The sequence below is a fragment of the Talpa occidentalis genome, unplaced genomic scaffold (assembly GCF_014898055.3).
Source record: "Talpa occidentalis isolate TD23 unplaced genomic scaffold, MPIMG_talOcc4v2.1 talOcc4.4, whole genome shotgun sequence".
NCBI lineage: Eukaryota > Metazoa > Chordata > Mammalia > Eulipotyphla > Talpidae > Talpa > Talpa occidentalis.
Window position 1 is genome coordinate 45962332 of NW_023604295.1, and position 27058 is coordinate 45989389.

Here is a 27058-nt window from a genome sequence, read left to right on the forward strand (position 1 = left end):
GTGAGAATTGTATGCTATCCAACAAATATTTATTGAATGACTGCAATGTTTCAGGTTCTATGCTAGGTGCTGAGTCATGGATGGAAGGCCCTTCGGTTTATATGGAAGGGCAAGACCAAATGGGAATCTAGGTTTCTAGCCATGAAAAAAAATGTCATTCAAATACCATGGGTCATTTTTTTTTCCTCATAGCCTCAAGAAAGACTCAAAATAAACTAAAGCAGTTTGACTCCTCCTCACCTGTATTCTTTTTTTTTTTTTTTTTTTTAATATATATATAGAGGCATGTTTTCTTTCTTTCTTTCTTTGTTTTTTTGTTTATACATGCACTGGGTACAGTCAGAAGCGCGGGAGGGTGAGAGAATTCACCAGAGCCAGAGCGGAGAGCAGAGCAGGCAGAAGGACCGAGGTACACTGCTGAGGGGAGCAGCGGGTGGCAGGAGAGGTCTGCGCGCCATGTGGGACCCTCCTCCGGTGACCTGACCGGGGAGCAGCCGGGGATCCAACCGGCACTGCAGAGGCTGCGGGCAGCTTCGCAACCCAGCGCTCAACCGCTGCGCCACCGGGGAGGCCCCTCACCTGTATTCTTGTCTATTACTCCCAAAGAATGCCAAAGGGCCACTCAAAGCCTAGTTTCTTCCCACATCATCACATTGCCCTTCTCCCTCAAATTGCTAGATTTGCTAAAGAATTCAGAGAGCCACTGTGTTGTTTTATTCACCCCTCACCTTCCCTAGTCTGGATAAAAACTCACCATAATGGATTCCTCCTGGTGATAGTTGCTACAATAATTCCTCATATATTGTGAACACTGTTGCCTCTTTAAGCTAATCAAAATTCTTAAATAAAAGATATTGACTCCTAATGACGTATCTACCTCTACCCAGCCAGTGTTGTTGAGCGTATCCAACTCATCCAATCTAGTTGAGTCCAAGGCAATTTTGTGAGGGAATCTCAGTAAGTCAAAGAATCTCAGTATTGAAAGAGATATCTGCATCATCCTGCCCAATGCTCAGTCTTCTGATGCTGGAAATACTGAGGCCAATTTGCCTTTTCTTTTCATCCTTGAGTTTGCATTTCAAATCTTGATCATTAAATGTTGCTCCTGGTTCTCTGTTTTTTTTTCTTCATTGTAAACTTAAAGAATTTTTAACCCTGACTTCAACTCCCTTGAAGATGCTTTATTTCTCTTTATTTTAATTGAAGCAGTGTCACATTTGCTTTCAAAAATATTTTTGATCACCTCACTGCTAGTAAGTAAATGTTTATTTTCCAACAGAATTTGCAAAATACAGCTACAAAACAAGTGAGGCAATGGGACTGAAAGGAGAAATAGACACAAGGATGGTTGAAAACTTCAACACCTTTTCCTTAACAGTTGATAAAACAACCAGACAGAAAATCAAAATCATACAGAAAAACTGAGGGTTTTTCATGTGCATGAAGAATTGACTTACATTAAAAAAATAATCTTTAAACTTTTAGAAACATTTCTCGATTTACTAGTTATTGACTAGATATTATATTCACTTCCAAAAATTTTACAAATTTGCTTTAGTCTTATTCTTTGATGTATTTGCAATGTTCTCAGTGCTTTATATTTATAGTCATCCAATCACCCAACAAATAATCATTAACATCCACAATAGTCCAGATACTACAAATAGCATTGTTTTTGAAATGTCTAATAATTAAATTCTAATTATTTAATATTAGAGTTAATATTTAATAATAAAAGCATAAATAAAATAAACTTTAAAAGTTATAATACTAAGTCACTCAACAAGCATTCTTTATTACTTTCAGAAGCTTTTTTCCAAAGAGAATAACGAAATTAGTTTTCATCTGCACTCCATTGTTACAGGGAAAAATAATTTAAAAGTCCACAACCCAGAGAAAATAAATAACTTGTTTTGGGTCACAGAATAAATGGGTTTGAGGTAGTAGCAGAGTCCAGACCTCCTGGTTCAGCGCAATATACAGCCCCCTTGGGCTGACCTCAGATCAGAGGGCTTCTATATCACAGCATGAAATTAAGCTGAACCCCTGGATTTAGCAGAAGTTACTCTCCTCTACTCTATGAACTTTCCTGTTCATCCTCTCTCCAACTTTCCCTCCTAACATTTAACAAGCTATCACACCAAAGCTCCTGATCAAAATTTCTTGCCTGAAATTCAAAAGCTTGCTCCTTCTTGTAGATACTGAGTTTATCAGAACCACCTTGGTATCTTCATTATCCTTCATGATATTCTAAATATGTCTTGTGCAATCTGTTGCCATCAAACTCAGCAGATAAATTACTCCTTTTCCTACACCATATCTATCATTTTGACAGGCTTTTTTTTTTTCAAAAATAGGAAAGGTTATTCAAGGCGCTGCCTCATCCAGGATATGGGCCTTATTAAATGCTGCCCCCTACATAAGCACCTGGGTACACTGCTCCAAGCTCTGTATCTCGGGTTCATTTTTTCCCACTCACAGAAGTTACACCTCTTTTCTGGGGGCCAGAACATCATTTCTACCCATATCAAGTGTTTTAACTTCAGGAGATGTACAAATGTACAAAGGTGTTATTTTTTTGCATCAAAACAAGCAGGATCATTCATTCTCTCTCTCTCTCCAGTCCCTACACTGCCCCCCAATCCTCTTCCCCTCCCAACCCCTCTCCTTTCTTCTTTCTCTTCTCTTGCCCTCCTTCCTTTCTTCCTTAGATTTGTAAATGCATAGACTTGTATTATTTAAACATCCTTACTATTTGATAACAGGATGTCACTGTCACAACTGACTCAAGATACCACAATTTGATTGATTGACTGGTGGCTTGCTTGCTTGCTTGCTTGCTTGGCTGAGTAGACTTTTCTGAATATGATACTTTGTTCAGCAATACAAGAATTATAGAATTTCTGGATTGGGTGTGCACATTAGAAGGGCTTTGATAAAAGAGTTTTATAAAATGCTGATGCGTAGGTCCACCTTCACAATCTGATTTAATTTGGTGTTGGTTCTCAAAGACTCCAGATGATTCTCATGGTGAGCCAGGACTCAGAATCTCTGAAAGATCTAAGGTTTCCCAGGCATCGATTTGATATTTAAATCCTTTCCACTGGGAAATCTAAAATTATGACTGTTCTTGGAACCAAGATTCTTGATAGTATTATCTTCCACACAGTCTTCCTGGATATATAAATGCTGCATTGCTACTGTAGAGTGAAGCAGCAGGTAATGGTTAGTAATTGACAAGAACCTCCTATTAAAAAGCCAGCAGAGCTTAACAGTGCTTAGCTAATGTCAGGGGCATATCCCCCTAGATCAGTGGTTCTCAACCAGGGGAGATCTTTCCCTTCAGTGACATTTAACAAATATGGAGACATTTTTGGTTGTTACAACTTTAGGAAGTGCTATTGGCATCTAGTGAATAGAAGTCAGGGATGCTGCTAAACATTTGCAATGCACAGGACATCCGCCACAACAGAGCATTATCTGCTACAAAATATCAATTGTACCAAAGATGAGAAACCCTTTTTTAGATCCTTGGTCTCAGGTCCTCCTTCCTTTTGCCCCAGGAAATGTCATTCTTGGGAATGGAATTAATCCTAAATCTTGTCCTTCTTTCTGAAACATAATTTTAACATGTTTTTTTCAAATCAACATTATACATTCTTTTAAAGTAGTCCCAGAATGTGATAATCCTGCTGTGCTTTTAAGACATAGAGGCTGTTGCCTTATTGTGTTTATCAGGGCAGCAGTCCAGCTCCAGCTCCTCCCTTTCCATGTACTGCATCCTTCCCATCTGGCTGCCTCCTGAAACACTGAATGAACCAGCTCACCACCTAATGGAGGCACTGCCTGCCTGCCTTGACCAGGTGCTGCAGCCAGTAGAGCCAGCTCTTGGGGTGCAGGCCACCCCATGAGATGTGTCCTGAGGCTGCTAGGTTTACCAGCTGCCAGGCTGGCTGCAGCAGGCCTGCTGCCAAGTTGATTAATAAGTGCTGGGCTGACACTTTGAGTAGGGCCTGGACCTGCTGGTTTCTCTCCCCACTTCCTTAGATCATTTCATTATTAAATTAAAGATTGTTGTGATTTAAACTGAACCATCAGGCAGCCTGGGGACAAACGCAGGGTTTGGTGAAGAAAGCTGAACCTGGCATTGCATTTACCAAATCCATTCTCAGCTGGGTATTTTTCTTTTTCCTTAAAGAAATAATTCAAAATTCCAAGGGCTGGAATCAGAAGTAGAACCTTCCCCTGAAGTGTCAGGAGCCCACACAGAGAGGCTGGCATGCCAGGAAAGGGAACTGATTATAAATAGCATGAAAAGCAGCATCAGTCAAATCTCACTGATGTGCCTGAGCAAAATGTTAACGGAAACAAACAGCTCCTGAAATAAGAAGTTATGATCTTTTTATTTTTGTAATGTAAATGGCTAAAGAACAAAAGCTATGTGTGTGTGTATGTGTGTGTGTGCGTGCACACACACACAGATACAGCACAGAACACAGCAGAGCCCCTTTAAGGAAATGATGGATGATTACTAACTTTAAAATATCAAAATCACACTCAGAGCTTCACAGAGGGAGCAGCTGTCCTTTTTCTGGGTAATCGATGCTATTTATTTAGAAGGTCTATGGTTTCCCCTTGTGGAATAATTTTCCTGTATTTTTTTTTCCAGCTTAGATGGAAACCATTTGAGATTCCAAAAACATCTCAGAAGAAAGTGGACTTCGTGAGTGTAAGTCAATACCATCCATAGCTTTCCTCTGTTTTCCTCTTCCACGTGAGTGATGCAGCACTCCAGGCTGAATGCCAAGCAGAAGCGGCCTTAGCGGCCGGATGCAGAGACAGCACCACCTGTCTCCGCTTGCAGGGCTGGCCGAGGGACATCTTTCTTACAGGCACCAGATGGCCCCTGACACCAAAGGGCACTCAGGAGATATTTACACATCTCCGAATGACCAATGGAAATTGAGCATCTACTGCAGGTTCCTTTCTGGGGAGCTACAATAGGGGTTTGTAGCTATTTTATTCCATGGGCTCTTTGGATAAGCAGGTGAAGCCTGCATTTTTAAATGCATAAAATTACACAAAATTATAAAGAAGCCAATTGTATTGAAATACAATGATAAAATATTAATATAACAAATTTGGTAATCGACCATCCCAAAACGAGTTTTTGGCAAGAGGTTTGTTTCATGGGAGGCTTCAGATGTTGGGTGAAAGTTGTGTTTGATGCTTATATATAAACTTATTTCTGTAAGAGTCTATTCCAGGAAGACCTAACCCCCTTATTGGATTGGCGAAGGCAGAAGTACCTTTGTTTTCCCCAGTAAATGTCCTAGTTAACTTCCCTTTCTTTCCCCAACTCCCCCTGTCTTAGTTAAGCTATTTAAGATGGTGTCTAAAGTCACATGGGTGAGTCATGCTGGGTCTCTCCAGGCATACAGTGGGTATACATGTTATTATTAAACTTCTATATGGCTTTCTCTCTTATCAAAAAAAAGTTTTGGTTGGTTTATAGTAACATACATGCTTCCTTATAAGTGCACTCAATCACAAGATGTAGGAACAGATCTAATAATATTTTGGGATATTGGAACAACTATAAAGTGATAAGAAAGACATATGATTTCTATCAGTGACAAGGTTATAGGCACTTCCAATACTACTGTGTCTGGTTGCTTATATGCATATTAATTGAAAGAAATGAGAAATTTCAAATTAGTGAAAATAAACATATTTTTCTCTCACCCAAGTTCAAGAATGCCCCAAAATGGACGTATGGGTTAGGATAGCATCAATTCAGGGTGGCTACTCTAGTTAGTACAATGCTGATTAGAAGTTCTGCTTGATAGCTATGGGCACTGGGAGTATTGGAGTACCTGCACTCAGGGCAAGGAGTATATGGAGGAAGAGTAGGAGGAGGAGGAGGGTAGCTGCAAGGGGGTGGGACTCAGAGAAGCCTGGGAAAGTTTCTGCAGACCAACCTCGGCTCACAGATTACTTACAGAGAGTCTTAGTGCCCAAGCAGAGGCCAAATTGTTGGATCACACTAAATTCCTTATTCATCCTAGTGATCCAAACCCTGTGTTGACTCATTTAAATAGACCACTAACTTGCAGACTGAGTTCAAATATATAAAGAAATTCCTCATTCTGTATGAATAATGAATATAAGGAGGAGCAGAGCTCCTTCCTTTTGGGCACTCCATCTTCAGGTTTGGCGTTGAGGACTGATTTGAGATGACCCATGTGTTAAGCTTTCTTGGAATGTGGATATCAATTATAGTTGGTCAGAATGATTTTCTCTCTCCTGTTCTGGAGAGATTAGTTCTGACCCTGTTTATAAGCATTGGGCTATCCACATGTTGAGATATTTTTAAAGGATATTATTTAGTCCCTATTGCTGCAACGTTCCTCCCCAAGCCTCCTAGGGACCTGATTTTACCTTCAAAGGAAACTCTCCTTCAGTTTGATCATAAGCACTAAACTGATAAATGTCAAGTAATGAACAGATCCTCTGTAAGGTGATCTGATGTGGCCATTAAGACAATCCAGACATAGGGCCATGACTGGCAACTAGGATGAGCCACTGTCCACCAAACATAGGTTAGTAAATCCTGGCCTCCCTAGAGCAGCCTGGATCCCAAATGTCCCAGTGATTACTAACAGAAGAACATAGCTCATCTTCGTGGTCTCAGAGGCCATGAGGAGGGCTGGTCTGGGCACTATTCACACTCATCCTTCCTTCTCCTGTGGGTCTCTCTCAGGGTCTACACACCTTGTGTGGAGCTGGAGACATCAAGTCTTGCAATGGGCTTGCTGTCCACATTTTCCTCTGCAACACCTCCATGGTGAACAGGTAAGAGCTCAGTGGGAGGATGTCCCTGTTCTCCAGGGCTGGAGACCAGAGGTTTTGTTTTGTCTTTTTCTCAAGCCATGTTGATATACCTTTATTAATAATGACAATTAAATGAACACAGTTGACCTGCTGTCTCCATGGGCTCCACAGCCTCCGATTCAACAACTGCAAATGGAAGATTCCTGCCATGGAGTTAGGCCTACACTGGATTCTTCTGTGCTAAACATGTACAGACTCTTTCTTGTCATTTATCCCTAAACAACACAGCTATTTATATAGCTTTTACATTTTATTAGGTATGAAATGGTACAGGAGGTGTGCATAGGCTAGATGAAGCACTATGCAATTTTATGTGAGAGACATCTGAAGATTTGAATGTCCATTTGCATCCTGGAACCAACCCCCTGTGGATACCAAAGATGTGTATCTCTTGGCTGACTCCTGTGACATAAATAAGAATGTCACATCACAATGCAAATAGAAAAGGCATGATGGGGCCCTGGGAAGCAGGAGTAGTACAAGAGGCATTGGACTTTAACCAGGTTTCAGTCAAAATACTCTAAAGTTCTTGAGATTCCCAGGACTGTGAGTGAGTCCAAAGCCATACTGGATGAGCCACCATTAAGGCCACTTGATGGAGCCTGGCTGACCTGTTAGATTTGGCTTTAGCTGATAATTGTGTAAGCTTATAGATCCTACATGAGGAGCTTACCTATTGAATTTTTTTAAAATTAGAAAAGCATTAATAAATGGCATTCCTGACTTTTCTTTGGGAAGCAGAATATCATAGCTGGTTCTTACTGGAATCAGACCTTAGTACCCAAAGCTCAATTCTGTTCTTCCAGGATAAGTGAAGGTGGGCAAATATTTAACCTCTCTGGATCATGAATCAGGGTCAAGATCCCAGACCTATGACAAGCTACTGAATGTCCTTTTGGTCCAACCTCATATCAGTCCACCTCCTCTCTTTACACTTAAGTCACACCATCCTCCATTCAGTTCTTTTAGTCTGCCATGTGTTGTTCTGCCTCAGAGCATTTGCGCATGCCATTCTTTCTGCCTGAAATCTACCCTCTCCCCAATCCTTGCCTATATATGACCTTTAGATCTCAAGTCAAATATCCCTTCTTCAGGGAAGCCTTTACTGACATCTCAGAATAGATAAGGCGCATTATTCTTTCATTCCCCTTAACTTGATTTTGATTGTGCCATTGCCATTTGCAGTGATATAGTTCTCTATGTGATTGCTGTCTGACTTCCTACTTGACTCTAAACTGCATGTGGGTAGAGAGATTGGGTCATTTTGTCTACCTTTTCTTACCCAAAATGAAGCCTGGCACATGGTGGGTACTAAACAATTTGTGAGGTGAATTATTTTGTCTGGATTGTGTTAGAACTAATAATCACAGGAGTCATTCTATTTGTTTGTAGATGCTTTTACAATTCAGATGGAGACTTCTTGATTGGTAAGTTTGAGAGATTTTAGATCCCCTCATTGTGAATTAATACATATAGCAAGCTGCTTTTTTATACATATTATTTTCCTTCATCCTTCAATCTGTCTTATTTAGTGGAATTTATAGACTGAAGTCTAGAGGCCATTGGTAGTTTGCAAATGATTCCTAGCATACCTCAAACTCCCTACTCTATTTCCTGTTTTCTCTGTCTTTGCTCATCTCTTCTGGGACTCTCTGATATGGGAAGACTGGGCAGTTCGAAAGAAATGAAGAATAATGCCAACATGTGATTAAGTTAACTCTATTTGCCTTCAAACTCTCTCAAGATATCCATCCTTTATATCTGCAATCTAAATACAAATTTTCATGAAACCATCCAAAAAGGAATATCTATTAGAGATTTCTTGGGTCTTCCCATTCTATTTGATGGTTTTATGGTCAATGTTTTGGAGTCAACATTTCAATGTAATTACTAGAAAGACAAATGTCTAACTTGTGCTAGAACTATTAGAAATGAAGGATTTTCCATCCTTTTTCTACTGCTCTTTTTGGTCACTCCCCAGAATTGTGCATCTGTAAGCTCCTTGTCTAGCAACCAAATACAAGTTTAGTCCAATTTTTCATTCTTGTTCTTCCAGATAGGAAAATTGCTAACCTAAGTTGTCAGAATATACATTTTTCCCTGAGACTTATAAAGCTCTTTTCATTTGGAATGAAAAAGTGAATGCAACCCTTAAATCTCTTACTCATAAAGTGATTCTTATATGAAAAGAATTGCTCATTGCTGCCCTGTGTTTTTTGTTAGTTCCCCAGAAAGGGAAACTTCTCATTTACACTGAGTTTGGCAAGATGCTTGTGCAACCCAATGAAATCTGCGTCATTCAGGTTGGTGATGTGTCCTTCTCCTCCCTGCCTCTCCCTAATTTGGGAGCAATCAGATGTTGCAGCTGCTGCTATTTCCAACTCTAAAATTTCTCTGTCATGTCTGGGCAATGGGAGGAAGTTGGATTTACGCAGAAGACTCCTTGTGCAGAAGGGTAAGCAGGCTTGGGTGCCTGCATTGTTTTAAAATAGCACACAGCCATGAAATAAAGAGTAATGTCAACTCACTTTCTAAATATCTGTACACCGTCTGGATAGGCCTGTTGCCCTGGTTGGAGTGAAAGGCAGTAAAGATGGAATTCTTAAAATTTTCACTAAATCAGGGCTCTATTATCTCTGACCCAATAAGAGATTAAACTAACATTTGTTTGGTCACAGATGTGATTAGGAGCTAAATTTTTCCTTTCAACTCATCTCTGAGTTGGTCATCTCTCCAATATAGCTCAACAGATTAAGGCTTTACTTTTGCATGTGGGGCTGACTGTGGTTCTGGGGTGGCTTCTTTATAAGTACAGTTATGATTTGAGAGTACACAGGTGCGGGTGTCTACTTCTGTTCCAGAGAGGAATGCGGTTCAGCATAGATGTCTTTGAGGAGACCAGGGGCTACATCCTGGAGGTCTACGGTGTCCACTTTGAGTTGCCTGACCTGGGACCAATTGGTAAACCTTCACTACAGGCCTCTAAACCTCGCTTGAGATAGCTGACACAGATAATTGCATGAGAGTTAAACATCCTTTTCCCCTCATTATCTCACTCAAAATTTGTCTTCTCTAGATAATTTCTTCTATAGACCAAGTGTACCTGGGAAATTCAGAAAACTATTAGAACTCCCATACTTTCTTTTTAGACCTCTAAGTTCAGGGCCTCCACTGAGAATGACTGACCCATCTGAGGAACTGAAATCTTCATCAATGAGCTGATCAGTTTATCAGTTCATCATCTAGTCTTGGTGCTCATGTTGTGCTGAGAGTAATGACAGGAACCTCATCAAGAGTAACACAAGCCTCTTCCCATAAAATAAACACATTAGAGAAAATGAGCCAAGTCAACCCACTGTAAATCTCTCTAAAATAGCACCTAGACCTATGGAGAGCAAGACAGTATATTACAGACTTCTGGTTCAACAATGTTCCCCTAAAAGGATATAGAAGTCTGGATTACTGAGATCAGATTTGACTAATTCTTCATGACAAGTTGGGGAAAGAGAAAGTGGGCAGCTTAAGTAAATGCTTAATGAAGAGGAGAGAGATCATTTTCTTAAGTCAGGGGTTGTGCGTAGGCAAAAAGTCGGAAAGCCATAAAAATGGCAGCATCTATGTTCCTATGAATAGGGGAAATGGCCTGCGAGACTCAGTCTACAAACCTCACGTTCCCACAGTGCACACGCCACAAAACTGACACCTTTAACAGTCAGAAAACGTACCTCACTCTGCTGTGGAGGTGCTGGAAACCACAGCTTCCATGAGGCAGATTAAAACTTTCAAAAGTGAACCAAGGTCCCCCCACCCCCGATTCTTCTGGAGGCAGGAGATTCAGGAGAGACGTGAAGGTGGTGGGAGGGGTTGTTCTCAAAACATCTCTTGGAGTGAAAGGAGTGGTTGGGAAAATTGGCCCTTGGATTCATCTTTGGCGTGTTTGCTGAAGGTGGTGGCCACACCTCCCATTTCTTCTCTTCCTAGTCAACAGCTTTTTTAGAGCAAAACAGGGACAGGACAGCATGTGCCTTCTGGTCACTCCCCTGGGGGGATCCAAATAGTCAGAGGAAGGTGGGAGGCAGCAAAGAGGCAGCTGGAGCCATGGTGGGCCGTCTGTCATCCTGCTCACCACCCGCTCTTCCCACTTTGGTCTGGCTTCCTGCTGCTCCACAGTCATCAGAGCCTCCAGGTTTCATGGAACACATACCCTCTGGAAAATATATATAATTTACTAACCAGCTGGGGGCTTATTTTTTTTAACCCTGGGAGCTGGAAATGAAAAACACTCCCCAGGTCTCTCCTCTCAGAGTTAAATTATGTTTTTGCACTGATGCTTTTCATTTTTGGTCTTTTGATTTATTTTCTTTCTCTGGAGGAAACACTTGCAAAGCAAAGGTAAGCAGGCAAGTCCTGAATACTTTCTCCCTCAGTGGCAGACAGATTTGTCAGACAGCAGAACAGTTTGATAAACTTGGATTGATTCTGGTTCTGTCTGAGGAGCAGAGGAATGCCCCGGGCAAGAGTACATAACCCTCTTTCCAAGGGCTGCAGATGAGTTTCAGAGTTATCAGGGTTCTCTTGGAGGGGGAAGAGATCTAGGATGCTATCATATCATCCCCTTTACTCCTTTCTAGTTTCTCCTCTCTCCTCCTCCCACCTGTGGTGATGAGATAATGCATGCAAAATGTTTTTAAACCATATTCACTCTATAACTTTAGGAGGTAATGCTGGTGATGATGATATTTTCATGATTTTTCTCCCCACCAAATTCTTTGGGTTCTCCTAAAAGCGTACCAGGTCTTTAAATAATGAAAGCAAACTGTAGAATCACTTTTGACATAGAAGAAAACCCTTTCTCCTTGCACAACCACGGGCATCTTTCCTGTATGACTTCACAAATTTCTAAACGACTTTGGGGTCGTTATGTTCTAGGAGCCAATGGCTTGGCCAATCCTCGTGATTTTTTGATACCTGTTGCCTGGTATGAAGATCGCCAAGTGCCAGGTGGCTACACAGTGATTAATAAATACCAGGGCAAGATGTTTGCTGCTAAACAGGTAAAGTAAGAGGATTGGCAGGTAAGGGAAGGGCTGAATCATTACTACTAATCACCAAGACCAGTGTTGAATACTTATATTCTTTTATCTTTAGCACACCACTAAGATACGGTAAATAAGGTACTATTTGCCTTATTTGTAGTCAGAGAATAGGCAAGGTAGTGACAACTAATTTACCAAATGTCACAGTAAATGATAGAACCATCATTTGAACATATGTATCTGTTTCCAAAAGTCATGTTTTGTCCATTCAACAAGCTATGAAAACCTAATACGTAAGATACAGGCAGTGAAATGTGTTCTGTGAAGGGAAGCAAGTTAATGGAGATCATCTAGTGTTTACGTTCATCAATGGCCTCCATATTTCCAATACAAGCTATGATTGTTTGAAAGCAAGTAGAATGTCATTAATTCGCTTGACTTGGTATATATCATCAGTCTCATAAACTCAGAAGATAAAAAAGGACATAGAAAATAATAATAACATATATGCTATATTAGCATATGTTACATTATCACTTAATATACATACTAATATATCACATTAAAATAACTTGTAATAAAAGTAAACCAAAGATGTTTTCAATTTGCCAACATTTGTTTGTTTTATTTTTGCTTATTTGAATTATTACCTATATATTACCAAGGCATGCTATTCTCCTTGAACAACATCTAGAAGGTATGCTGACCAGCAGAGGTCAACTAGTTGTGCTTAAAATTAACCCCTGAAGTTTCATTGTCACCATCACTGACACATTTTTACCCTCATTTTCTCTGGTCAGGATTTTTCAAACTGTGGTTTAAGACCATTTGCATCAGAAATTCTCAGGGAGGCTAGTTTAAAATGCAAACCCTTAGATACTACTCCAACATGGCAAAAATGATAACCTCTGGGGTTGGGGCATGAAAATCTACAATCATTATCAGCATATCTCCATCTTATTTTTGACATACAATTGATAGCAAACCATCATTTTAAAGACAGCCAGCAGCTAGATGAATCTATTTTCCAAGTGAATCCTGTGCTGGTAATTCTCTGTGTGAGCTCCCCTCGGTCCACTGTCCCTTCTCTGCCTGGTCTGTGCCTTGGAAGGCATCACCCAGGCTCCCTCGCCAGCCCACTTTTGGTTGAGTTCAACTAGTGGGAGGTATCCACAGGAAATTGGAGGTGGGAAAAAAGGCAAGTTGGGATCTCCTTCTTCTGAATCCTCCCTGCTTGGGATTGCATCCCTTGGTGATCTCCATTTCTGTTGGGCAGTCCCAGTAGCATGCTGGAGCCAATTCTTAATGACATGCAAGAGCTGATAAACACACCTCATCCCAACTTTGTGCTCAGTGGCATCAAATTAGTAGCTAAAAAGTTATCATAGTAAGTAAGAGTAATAATGCTCCAGAAATCTACAAATGCTCTAAATCTAAATATTGTTTCCCACAGACCTGGAATGGCAATGTCTGACCCTATTTCTAGGCTCAGGTACTCACCATGTCTAGCCAGTTTATTTAATCCTAGTCAAACCTTTGTGAGTATCCCTTCATTAAAAGTCATTAGAGGGCCTCCCTGTGGCTCAGTGGGTTGAGCGCAGAGCTGTGAAGCTGTCCGCAGCCTCTGCAGTGCCAATTTGATCCCCGCCTGCCATGGAGATACCCACATGGCGAGCAGACCTCTCCTGTCGTGCCCACTGCTCCCCTCAGCAGTGTATTTCAGTCAATCTGCCTGTTCTGTTCCCCGCTCTGTCTCTGGTGAATCCTCTCACCCTTCCACACGTCTGGCCTATACCCCGGTTCTTGTATAAATAAATAAAAATTTTTTTTAAAAAAAAGTCATTAGAAAGTTCTGAGTTGGATTATATTTCCATACAGACCCATAGCTGCAGAGCCCACTACCTTTCTGCAGCAGTGCACTGCTTGTCTCCTATTGCAAGGCAGGCACAAGAAGCATCACCTCAGGGTTGCTCTAAAAACTCAAGTCTTGGGAGCTAGAACTCTTAGAGACTTTCTTGCCTTTCTGCACTCCCAACCCAGGCATGTGTTTATTGAAAGTCCCTCTAGGCAGCAATTACCTGTAGACTAGTGTCTGTCCTCCACACTAGGAAACCCAGAAGGTGGTCCAGATTGGCTGAGAATTGCTGGCATCCACAAATTATCCCAAATGTGTTAGAAATTGTTGAAAAGGCACTACTACTAGGAGAATGTGCTGTGTTCTGGTGCACATTTTTTTTAAAGATTTATTTATTTATGCATGCAAGAGCTGGGTACAGGCCAGAGATGCGGGGGATGAGAGGATTCACCAGAGACAGAGTGGGGAACAGAACAGGCAGATTGACTGAAATACACTGCTGAGGGGAGCATCAGGCAAGACAGGAGGTGTCTGCCTCGCCATGTGGGTTGCTCCCTGGCCGGGGATTGAACTGTGGTACAGAGGCTGTGGATTGCTTCAGAGTGCGGAGCTTAATCCCTTGCACCACCAGGGAGGTTCCTGCTGCACATTTTAAACTGCAGCTTTTGAACTGGAAAATTAGGGTTAGTGACTGAAGGAGGGGGCAATTAAGGGCATGTGAAATGACCACGGGATGATTCAGGTTATGCTTCTCCCAAATGATGGTCTTATTAAATTATCAGAACAAAATCAAATGAAAAAAGACAGTGTGGTACCAAGTACAAACTGGGGAACCACAGCAACAAAAACATTAGATCTAGAGTCATTCTTTTCTTGCTTTTTTTTTTTTCTCTGTGTGTGTGATCAGGATGTCTCCCCATTCAATGTTGTGGCCTGGCATGGAAACTATACCCCCTACAAGTACGACTTGAAGAACTTCATGGTCATCAATGCTGTGGCCTTTGACCACGCAGTAAGTCTGGATCATGGAGGAGCCTGGGGATGGAGCAACCCTTGGGTGGAAGGAGTCCATAGAAGACATTCAAAATGACATTCACAGATTTAACATCTCCAGTGACACCCTTGAAAGCCCAAGATATAGTCATTTGTCATTGTGCCAACAGGAATTTCAATTATCTGCAGCAAAACTTTAGTGAAGGAGTAAATATCATAGCTGATGAGGGGCCAGGTCTGATATTCAACACTCACTCTTGAACATTATCTATTCCACACAGCCATTCATAGAAACTCTCATAGATGGGTAAAACTTAGTTTCTGCATAGAAAATCTATTCCTAAAAGAAAACCAACTGCTAATGTTAGTGATGGCCTGCTGAAACCATTTCTGGATTTAGAAAGCTTTCTGTCCTGCTGACAAATATTGAGTCTGCTTGCTCTGACTGTTTTTTAGCAGTGATGGAGAGGACAGCCATCTACTGAAGTTCCTTGTAATGTTCAGGCTTGAGTTTAAACCAAAGAAATTCTAGAGTATGAACTTGGTCCTATTCTTCATTCAATGGAGAGGGGAGTCACCATTAGGTCCCTGGTCTACAGTGCAAGCTCCCAAGGCCCCACATTCTTGATAAAGTGCTAATTCTGAGATCCCCAGGGGGAAATCTCATTTTGGAACATAGTTCATAATAGATTAACTTTAACCACAAGTTGAAAGGGTAATTAGGACAGAAGCCAGAGAACCAGAGACAGAAAGATGTCTGAGCTGGTTCAGCTTATCTCTGGAGGTACAAAACTACCATTCTGAAGAGCAGCAACTGTTAATAAAACCAAAAGGGAAAAGAAAATGAAGCATCAATCCCAAAATAGCATTAAGAAGAATCCTAAGACATAGATACAGATGCATTTGAGGCCCACTACCTTTTCTTTCTTTCTTTTTTTAAAAGATGTATTTATTTATGCATAGAAGAACTGCAGTGTAGGCCAGAGGTGCAGGTGGGTTGGGGGGAGAAGTGTGTGAGAGGATTCACCAGGGACAGAGCAGGGAGCGGAACAGGCAGATATACTGAAATACACTGCTGAGGGGAGCAGTAGGCGAGACAGAAGGGGTCTGCTGCACCATATGTGCGTTAGCTCCCTGGCTAGGGATCGAACTCAGGCCGCAGTGGTGATGGTGCTGAGACTTAACCCCTAGGCCACCAGGGAGGTCCCTCACTACATTGTTTTTAATAGTTTCAGATTATTTCTCATGACAGATGAAGGTGTCTTAACCCTCGCAACAATAAGAGTTGGCTTTTTATCTCACATTTACACAAGTTCAATCTTTGTAAAATTATTTTTCCAAAAGTCAGATCTGATCATTCTACTACTGCATTAGAAAATCTCTGTGGACACCCCATGGTGGTATCTGATGCTTTTCACCATCTGGTCCTGGATTTGTTTTCCAGAACCACCTCTTGCCCCTCAATCTTCTGTCAATGAACCTTGAGCTTTAACTTTCTTACCTCTTAATAAAACTCTACATTTGATGTCTGCTCTGTGCTTAAAGTGGCTTTTCCTCTCTGCTTTCCCTCCCTCCCTCAACTCTTCCTCCCCTCTTTTTTCTCTCTTCTTCCATTCCTCAAGACCTACATCAAATGTCACCTCCTCTCAGAAGTCTTCCCTGATCCTGTCAGATGACATAGGTACTCTTTTCCTTGTACTTTCTTGGATCTCTATTGAAAGCTGGATTGCCCTTGGCACGTTGCTGTAATATGTTGCTCATGCACCTGTTTTATAAACATTGCCCCTCCTTCAACCACCACCACTGACAATAACGCTGAAAGGCCAAGGAAGAGATCCTCAACCATCTTTGAATCCCAGCTCCAGCATGACAGCTGAAAACAAACATAATTATTGACCTCAATTAAATTCAATCTCAATCCTTCCACTGAAGGATTCTAAAGTTATTTTAAAATAATAGTATTGCCCCCAACCTATTCTCTGTACACTACCACCAAAACTAGTGAGGCAAGTGGTGTATTTTAGACCTGAGAGTCAAATATGGATAAAAGAGCAGTGAATCAATTCTTAGACCTTTTGCCTGAAGATACCATCTGGAATTTTATTCCCCCAAAAAAGAGCACACCTATACCATCACTTAGACATTGTTTCATTTCTATTTCAAACTTACTCCCAGCATCCTCTGCCTAGAGCTCCCTGTAACACTTCCCAATTCTGTCATCCTGAGCTGAAGTTGGAAAGCAGGCACCACTGGTTCTCAGACCCACGGGGTAGTTCTTTCAGGAAATGGGAACTCAGCGGGGTGAAAAAACAACTCAGAATCCTGTTAGCTGGTGTTAATTCATTTTGCTTCAAGCACAGCAAGAGGGGATAGTCAGATGAGTGATTACTGCATTTCGGTGACAAGTCCAGACTTCTTAGCCTGGCCTGTGAGCTTTAATTAGAAACCGTGTCACTCAAAAACACCTTCATGTGTGGGTGACATGAGTGGCACTGTTCAGTCACCTCCCTTTCTCTATGTGTTCAGTCTCCCTTGTGCTTTCACAGGACCCTTCCATTTTCACCGTGTTGACTGCCAAATCTCTCCGGCCTGGAGTGGCCATCGCTGATTTCGTCATCTTTCCACCTCGATGGGGGGTTGCCGATAAGACTTTCAGGCCTCCTTATTACCACAGTAAGTCTCTCTTTCACCAAGCCACACTTAGAAAGCAAAGAGGCAACAAAGCAGTGAGCATTACCCATTACTGATGAAGTGTTTCTGGACATCCTGCCCTAGCTGGGGTTCAGCATCCTATCACCTAAAGCCAAATGCTGATACTGGAATAGGCTGGGTTCTGGTGCTGCCTGTCACTGCCAAAAAGCCAATGAACAGAGACAGGAATTGAATCTATAAGAGCTTTATTTTTCTCAGATTGCTAAGCAGTGATCTGAGAGAATGGGCATAACGCCTTAAAGAAACCATTCTGCCTTCTCATCTCCACTGGCCTTTTTATATTGGGTAAGACAAAGACAGCCATAAGCAAACAGCACATCAGGAGAGCCCATTACACTTGATGTTTCTGGTTTTTGTCACAGTCAGCCCCTAGAGTTTATCAGCATCTGGGTTATCTTGCCTCTGGTTCTGATGGTATCAGTCCTCCAGGCATCATCGGAGCAGGAATCTCAATTTAAAGCAAGAGTTTTCATTTAAAGAAAACATAGAGTGTGTATGTGCAGCCTGTGTTGTGTATGTGCAGATTCCTGTACTAGATGTGGTGCTTTTCCTTCCTCTCTAGCCCCATATCAGTGCTGCTCCCAATTTTTAGCTGCTTCTATACCACAACTTTAATATGGTGATGTGTTGACTCTGAGATGGAAACACTATAATGGTTAGGGTCCAGTTCCTCTGGCCCTGAGAGAGGCAGAAAATGTGGTAAAGTGTGAAGCAAAAAGTTTCCTTACATTTCAAATGCTGCTTTGTGGGGAATGGTAGTAGCTGCCGGTGTGCTGTTTTTGGAAAGCTCATTACTACCTAAGAACCAATAAGGCATGCCTCCTCCAATTACTAGGTGAAGCAGACTGCAGTCCACACTAGGAGATGGGTTCTATGGAGAGAGCCATTTCTGCACAATATTTGTTGTCCATATGAACCAAGAAACCAAAGCCTGGTAGAGCTGGAATAAAGAAAAGGTGTTTGTTTTGGACTTTAGGATGGCAGCCCAGGAGACACAAACCTAAAGTGTTTGAATTGTGTTCCAGGTTGCCCTGGGATGAGAGGGGTTTCTATACACAAAGACAGAGCAAGAGTTCCTCCTCAGGGCTGATATGCCGTTAGGATAGGTTTAGAGTCCATCAAGTTCCAGATAGCAAAATAATATGCAAATTGGGTGAAGAGTTAGTCAGTGGTGATTGGTTGAATTTCAGTCTTGAGCAGCCTGGTCACTGGCTTGGTTTCATTTTCTTCCTGGAGGTGACATGCCTGGAGCTGCAACCTAACAGTCGGCTCTTTTCTATTTACCCAGATTCAGTATGACTCCTTTTTTTTTTTTTTTTATTTCTAGTCATCTACAACAGGATGGCAGCCCTGTTGTTTTTATTTTGTTCATATTGTTATTACTAACAGCTAACAGTTATGGACCATGTTTGTGACCATTTTTGTGACTCTAAATCCTTTAAAAGGATTAGCTCATTTAATCCTCATACAATTGTAGAAGATCGGTGGTATCATTATCCCTTCACCCCTTCTTATTTCAGCAGATGAGACTGAGACAAGAAAGATTAAGAACTGTTCAAGGCTCACAACTAGTTAAGTGGTAGAGTCATTATTTAACTGAAGGCAGTTTGCTGCCACAGCAGACACTCTAACCACTCAGTGACATGCCTAGCACATTGCCTAATACTCGATATGCATCTATTAAATGTTTATTTAATACGTGAAGGCATCACCAAGATGCCACTTCATGACTGCACTTAATGAGGTTGGCATGTTTCATTATGCTGTAACCAGCTATAAATCCAACCTTAAGGTCAATGTACAATTCTGCTTCCTAGAAGTTCTATTTTTGTAAGCGAATTCTGTAAAGACTCTGGGGTGTATTTCAGCTGGAACATTCTAAAAAACAAAACTCCTTTCCTTAGTTAACCTCAAGACCTTCTTATCTATATCAGGCTCCTCTCAACATGTACTGGCTCCCAGCTGCCAGGATACAACAGGACAGTGAATGGCTAATTGAGGCATTTGTAGAAAGTGGAGAAGTGAGGCTCTCAGAATGGAAGAAAACCACTGTCTGCTCAAATTCCAGTACCAACTTTTTGAAGTGACCCCACTATGGCAGAGAAAAGAATATAATCAGTTACCACTGCAAAGATACCAGATGCTCTGTGCATAAAGTTATCACAAACTATGTCCTTTATGAGAGCACCTAGTCCATGCCAGGCCCTAACTGTTCTCCTCCTGGAAGTTAACCCTGGAGGGCCTCTTGTGAAGGAGAGAGAAGTGCTCTGGCTTAGGACCTATACTCACTTCACTATTTCACAAAGATCTTGTACTGAGGTTGCTCTAAGTGCCTGAGGTAGCAGTGCTCAAATTTTAGTATGTGTCAGAATCATCTGGAGGACTCATAAAACAGAGATTTCTGGGCCCCTCCCTCAGCCTTTCTGCTTCAGTAAGTCCAGGTTGGGGCCTGAGAATTTGTGTTTTTTACAAGTGTCCAAGTAATGTTAATGCCGATGTTCCAGGATCCACACTCTGATAACATTAGGGGTTATGATATCCCTCGAATGTTTTGGTGTTTTTTTTTTTTAAACAAACAGTTCATTCCAAGGGCCCAATCCCAGAGAGTTTGGTTGGTTTTGAGGTTTCACCTCAAACCATTTTGCGCTAGCAAGTCAGGTGATTCTGATGCAAAACGTCCACATGCTGAGAAGTTGGTCTGGGTTTGTGTCCTCAGCCAGGTAACACGTTAGTCTGTCTTGGGTAAGTTTGCTCCTGTGCTTCAGCTGTCAACCCACTCCTTGATTTTGGTTTGTAGTGCAAACTGAATGAAACAAACAGCCTTGTAAAATGCCTCTTAAAAGAAATAAAATGCCTCTTATAATTTTTTTAAAAGACTTTCAAGTAAATTTGCTCCAGAATAAATAGATGTCAGAAAGGACACTTGCCCTGACATGGATAGAAAAACCACAGGACCCCAAGTTTGAAATTATTTTTAGCAGAAATATTAAAAATATTATTTTGGCAATAATCAAAATCTTTGCTACTTTGATGTGACCTTGTAGAAGTAGAGAAGTATTTCTGCAGAAATATTGCCTCCAGTGATCTTAAGGTATCTTAGTCAACTGGATTCAACATTAATCAGAAAGGCGAGGTCTACCCTCCCCAGTGTTCTTTGAAATATAGAAAATGATGTACAAATATCACCAAACTCATTGCTACATAAATTCATATTCAGATCAAAGCTGAATTCTGTCTTGGTCTCTTCTTAAAATTAAACCATGAAGGTGACCCTGAGGACACATCCTGGAATGGAGAGTGTGGCAGCATATTTAATGAGAAGAATTGCCTTTAAAATATGATTTATGCTAGCAGTTGCTTCTTTTCCTCTATTTCTGCTTCATGACAAAACAAGTAGTTATTTGAGCCTTATCTTTTCTACAGGAGCATTTTGTTTTCTGGTGAAGATGGGTGTCGCTTAGCCAATTAGAGATGTATTTTAGCACTTGGCTGGACTTGGCACCCAAGGAAGAGGGTTGGGGTGTCTAGTATGTGAAATGTCTGACTTTGCAAGGGCTACCAATGCCACATCTCCTCTATCTATAGTTGTCACTCTCAGCACTCTCACAGGGCAGGCCATGAGCAACATTAGGAAGGTGATTTCTCCCACAGTGCTTAGCACAGTGTCTAATTACATATGCTGGATGGACGGGTATAAGCCGATGGGTGGGATGGAAAATGGACCAATGAATGAATGGGTAGGTACATGGGTAGATAGCTAGAAAGGCACTTTTATTTACTCGTGTGCTATAATTCTTTTAAATTCTTGTCTAAATGTGTTATTTATTTCAATAAAGCATAAGATTGAAACAGTGGGAACAAGGTGATTTTTGTCAAAATTTATATGACTCTAGAAATGACAACTGGGACCAATGCATTTAACTTATATGAAAGCAAATTTCCTTTTAATATAAGAGAACTTTCTAACACCCAGAGCTTTTTAATAATATGATAAATTGCCTTGTTGAGTAGAGAGACCTTCCATTCACAGGAGACATGCAGGCAAAACCCCAGGGGTAATCTTCAGATATAATATAGAAAGTTCTTCTGTATTCAGTGGAAATAGGAACCTTTCCCATTTTAAGATTTTAGGATTCTATTAAAAAAAAATGTCAATGGAAATGGAAGGGAAAAATAACTTTAAGAGACATCTTGAAAAATATGATGATATCAGATTCAGATATAGAATGTATTTGTTAGACTATAAAGCATTTATGGAGTTGGCTTATAGATACTAAGAACTTTTCATGCAGATTATCAGTTGATAATGGCCTACAAGCCCTGAGTTCTTTTCTTTACATCACTCTCTCACACATACACACACCACACACCACTTCATTTTTCTAACTTCAGAACCAGAAACATGATGATGTCGTGTACTTCTGTGGGACTATTGCAAAAGGGTTCAAATCTGAGAAAAAAACATAATGTTGATAAGCCTAGATGATCCACTATATATTATGACCTGCATCTTAATTATTATTAAATAATAATGTCCATGATTTTCTTTAGATCTAGATTTCTTTCAAACAATTACTTTCTTGAGTAGAACTCAAGACTCTTGATATTCTACATGGTCATGAAGTAGAGTTTTGCCTACCAAGAATTCCATTCTAATCAGTGTTTTGTGGTAGTCATATTAATCTATATTCTTTATTACTCCTAAAAAAATTATCAGATTCTCCTATCTTCTTGGCATACCATGGAAATAATATTTGAGGGATCTTGATGTTTTGTGGGTCTTGCCTTGGATAGTAAAAATAAACTGCTTCCAACCTCCAGGGAACTGCATGAGTGAATTCATGGGACTCATCAAAGGTCACTATGAGGCAAAGGAAGGCGGGTTCCTGCCTGGAGGTGGCAGCCTGCACAGCACAATGACTCCCCATGGTCCTGACAATGACTGCTTTGAGAAGGCCAGCAAATCCAAATTGGAACCCGAGAGGGTTGCAGATGGCACCATGGTAAGCAACTTACATACCTAGCTCTGGTAACCTTTGAGCTTCCCAACTTTGTTAAAAAATAAGTAACTACTTTTTATTTCTCCAAAATCACAAAGAAGAAATCAGGGCAGGAGATTGTGTGTCTGTGCATGCACGTGTTCTATGTATATGTGCACATCACCTGCCTGTGCATGCTAGTCTGTTGGAGAGAGCAGGGTTGAAAGAAATGGGGACTTGAGTCAGACACAGGTTCAAATCCATCTCTTAGCTCCTGTGTGAGATTGAACAAGTCATTAACTTCTTTGTGCTTTGCTTCAATGTGTAGAATGGGTATGGTATCCAACCCAGTAAGTGGTTGTGATTTAACTTTAGAGACTGTGCAACATGTCCAAATGTAAAGAGACATTATTAATACTATGTGGTGGTCTTTCCTCATCTGTAAATAGCCCTGTGTGTATGTTTTGTCTCAGAGTCAACTCCTGCTTATACCTCCAAAGCAATCCCCTAGGGCCACAGTAGCAGGGGATGCAGGGTATCACATTTCCCATGTGATACCCAAGGAGGGTCAGGAAGCCTTTGCCTCACTACAGTCAGGGCTTTTGGGCAGCAATTCTCAGCTGTTTTCTCATTTTCTTTTGCTCTTTGTTGCCATGGGATGAAACTGATGGGATTTAAAACCTGTTTTGTATTCCTTCTGTGTCAGGCTATAAACATTGAAGCCAAACACAATTGCAGTTGGCTGCGGTACTTGATTTTATTTTATTTTTGCATTCCTGGAGGTAGCGTTTATGGACCAGAAGGGGTAATTTTATGCTAAATCATATGCAAATTTGCTTACATTTTAAAACGAATGCCATCAATGCTACTGGACTTTAAAATCAGTAACACAGACCTGCCTAACTCCATGTCCAGCTTGCAAATTACCTAAGCAAGGTGTTTTACCTGACCCTCTGTCCAAATGCAGTTTATTTTCATTCCCAACCCCAAGCCAGAGTGGTTGGAGCTGCTCTGAGGGTGGAAGGCTGCAGAGTGCCATTTGTTTGACTTTGGTTCTATTTCCCCTAGAGATGCCTCTGCAGGGTTTCTGTAGAATCCCTGTCTCTATGAGATGAAGTTTAATGATTCGTTAAATTATTGCCTTCTCAGAGTCCTGGAGGTGTACAAGCTACCCCAGAGTTGCCACTGGTAACCACTGGTGACGAACTTGACTTTGGATAATCAGTGTTACCAGGGAGCAGTGTTGTGCAACAATAAGGCACAGGATAGTGGTGTAAATTTTATGAAGCGCATGTCTCAGTCATGTCTAGGGCCTGGAAAGAGAGATGTGTCCTATGTAATAGGAGGTCTTGGGTAGCCAGTGAGTTGAACTAGCTGGTAACTGAGGGCCCAATATTTTACCTAGTCCTAATTTGGGGTCTCCCTCACGATTTCTCATCATATAACTTGAACTCAGGCCCATTTACATGCCTCACCTTATTCCAACTTGAAAGAACGAATTAACTTGATACAATACTTGTAGCTCACCTGAAAAGGGATCTAAAAACTCCATTCACACAGTAAGTAGAAATTAGCAAAGAGATAACACCAAAACAAATCCTTCACATCTAACTGCAGAACTGAGGCTACGAGAAAAGGAGGGTGGAGCAAAGTGTGGAGAGGTCCGAATGGAATATGGTAGAAATTATTAGGGCTCTGGTAGGTAAGTATGATAATTTGTAGAGGTATGAACTTAGACGCTTAAAACATATACAGTGTTGTAAACCAATGATACTTCAATAAACATAATTAAAAATAATAACAACCCCTATATCTGAATAGTGCTTTATAATATGCATGGTACTTCCATATGCCCTCAGTTGGTCCCCATATTAAGCATGTCATCTCCATTATTTTAGGCATAAAGAAGTTAATATATATTAAAAGCAAACATTAACATGGATACCATGGATTGTGACATAAGAGATATTTTTTCATTTTCCTTTTGTCATCTATATTTTTAAAATTTCCAAGGATAAGAGCACATAAGAATTACAGGGTTTTGTTTTGTTTTCTTAAAGCCACAGTGGGTAGGACACTCATCACATGGTGAAACTGGAATGTCTGAGAGGCACAGAGCACTGGCATCTTTTTGCTGCTGCAGATAAAACCTCCTAAACACAGGGGAACATGCGCCACTCAGACCCCTCTGGGTAGGACTTCTAAAGGGCTACAGCCATTGCCGCCTGTTCCTTCCCACCTCCCCCTCACTCTGTTTTCCTCCTTTTCCTTTTCCCAGCCCATTTTTTGGTCAGACTTCTGGAAAGAAAGGCTCAACTCCCAGCTTTGCCATTTCTTGCTACCATCACCTTAAACAAGTTATTTCTTTAGTCTTAGTTTTCTCCTCTGCAAAATGGAGAGCACGGTCTCCCTCACAAGGACATAGCCACGACAAGTTTGGCCCCTGAGAATATGAATATTCCTAGCCCTCTTCTACTTATACTCTTGGAGTTACCAAATTTAGTGCTATAATACTCCAACGACAGTGTGAGGCTTAAGTGATTTGTTCCATCTTCTAACGTGAAACTTGAGGCTCTGAGAAGTTAAGGGTTTGGCAGCATCTTATAGTGGTACGGACAGAAGCAGAATCCAGACTTGAGTTGGCCCTCCTCCATGTTAGCACATGTGACTTATTATGCAATGATTCTGCCTACTCACAGGGTCTCGCTGACGTCTATCTCTTGACATCTAATCAAATGTATTTTATTATCCACCTCATCTCCTGTTTTTCTTCCCTTACCTGATTTCCTACAGGCATTTATGTTTGAATCATCTCTAAGTATGGCCGTCACCAAGTGGGGCCTCAAGACCTGCAATTGTTTGGATGAGAACTACTACAAGTGCTGGGAGCCTCTCAAGAGCCACTTCACCCCCAATTCCAGGAACCCAACAGGACTTAATTGAGATTGGAGCTTTGCTACCATAATTGAGAATGGATTGTGTTGCTTCCTTTAGAATTTTATACCCTCTGGGAATATTAAGGGAAAAGGTTGGTCAAAATGAGAACTCATTTTTTCAGTCATGTAATTCAGACATTTGTAGAAGTGTGTTTAGAAAGTTCTATGGCTGCCAACTTAATTAATAAATACTTGCTGATGTTCTGTGGAAGTGGCACTTGGTCATAATCAAGTCTTCATGAGGCCAACCTATAACAGTCAGGACTGGGGGTCAGTGAAAGAGAACTGAGACCGGGGCCCATTCCTTTGTGCTTAGCCTAAGTGCCTTTATTCTAGGAGCAAAAGTTCTACCGCAGACCACCAGGCCAAGTCACTAGGACCCATAGCTCACATGGAAGGGGATCTAAAAATCTCTAATCACACAGCAAGTAGAAAACAGCAAAGAGACAACACCAAAACAAACCCTTCAAATCTGACTGCATACTGAGGCTGTGAGAAAAGAAGAGTGGGAGCAAAGTATGGAGGGGGCCCAATGGAATATGGTAGAAATTATTCGGGCTCTAGTAGGTATGGTCTTATATTTTGTGGACAAAGGATAGGCCAACATACGAGGTGATCCTGAAACCAAGCCCACACCATACTTGTAGGAATCAATCCAGGCATAGGGAAGCACATGTGTCAACTTAGCTCCAAACTTTCAGTTTCACCCTAAAACAGATGGGAAGCCAGTCCAGTACACTGCCCAATCTTGGGGCCAATAGCAACTAACATGGAGATAATGGATAAGACACCAACCACCAAAAGTAAGTGTATTCACTGAGGGTGACAACAGCCCCAATTTTTGCACTGAAAACCCAACATTCCAGAAGACCCCTCCATTCTGGTCAAACCAGGGCAATGAGTCTCCCTATTGTCACTCCATTCAGTAAACACACATTAATTCCACACTATGTACCAGCTACTAAGTGGGATGTTGAGGATGAATGATTGAAAGGAAAGAAGTAATCTTTACCCTTAGTGAACTTAGATAGATCTTGGCCAGAGAAGATCAAGGCCTGAGCACAGGGTCACAACAAATCTGTGGCACTACCGTTCAAGAAAGCTTCTCCTAACAGCTCCCTTCTAGTTGTCAGCTTGCCTGCCAGAGTCCTGGGCTGCCTAAGACCTGGAGGTGAGCTGATTAGGTTCTCACAGAGTGAGAAGACAGGAAATTAGAACAGAAAGGAATGGAAAGTTGTATTTGGCCCTACTTTCGTTCTGCAGTTTTAGCACATTCCCCCCACGTTGTTGCCATAGTAGCAATTTTGATATGCTACCAGGTTTTATTTTAACAATATGTAATGAGAGTCAGTTATGTGTCGGCCTTGGAACTAGGGTTGCCAGATAAAATACATGATATCCAGTTAAATTTGAATGTCAGGTGAATTCTGAATTGTTTTTAGTGTAAATTTATCATTTGCAACATTTTGGACATACTTATACTAAAAAATTATTCATGGTTATCTGACATTTAAATTTAACTGGGAGGCCGATATTTTTATTTGCTAAACCTGGCAACTCTACAAGAGGTAAGGTGGTCAAGGAGAAAGCATGGTCTTTGTCCTTCTAGAGGTTACGTTCTAGAAAGGGAAACCAACAAAATAATTTAAAAAA

At 41.1% G+C, this 27058-nt stretch overlaps 1 protein-coding gene across 2 annotated transcripts in view; it reads left to right on the forward strand.

Moving 5' to 3' along the window:
* HGD (homogentisate 1,2-dioxygenase) overlaps positions 1 to 25616 on the forward strand; it is a 45359-nt gene extending 19743 nt beyond the window's left edge. Inside the window, exons 5-14 of one of the 2 annotated variants that reach the window (XM_037524572.2) lie at positions 4670 to 4729; positions 6764 to 6855; positions 8287 to 8321; positions 9118 to 9197; positions 9756 to 9855; positions 11824 to 11948; positions 14693 to 14797; positions 17325 to 17451; positions 22312 to 22493; positions 25263 to 25616. In XM_037524572.2, coding sequence (XP_037380469.1) covers positions 4670 to 4729; positions 6764 to 6855; positions 8287 to 8321; positions 9118 to 9197; positions 9756 to 9855; positions 11824 to 11948; positions 14693 to 14797; positions 17325 to 17451; positions 22312 to 22493; positions 25263 to 25412 — 1056 coding nt within the window. In that variant the 3' untranslated portion in view covers positions 25413 to 25616. The remainder of the gene's footprint in view (positions 1 to 4669; positions 4730 to 6763; positions 6856 to 8286; positions 8322 to 9117; positions 9198 to 9755; positions 9856 to 11823; positions 11949 to 14692; positions 14798 to 17324; positions 17452 to 22311; positions 22494 to 25262) is intronic. The other variant, XM_037524574.2, reaches the window with a different exon arrangement.
* Positions 25617 to 27058: the final 1442 nt, after the last annotated feature.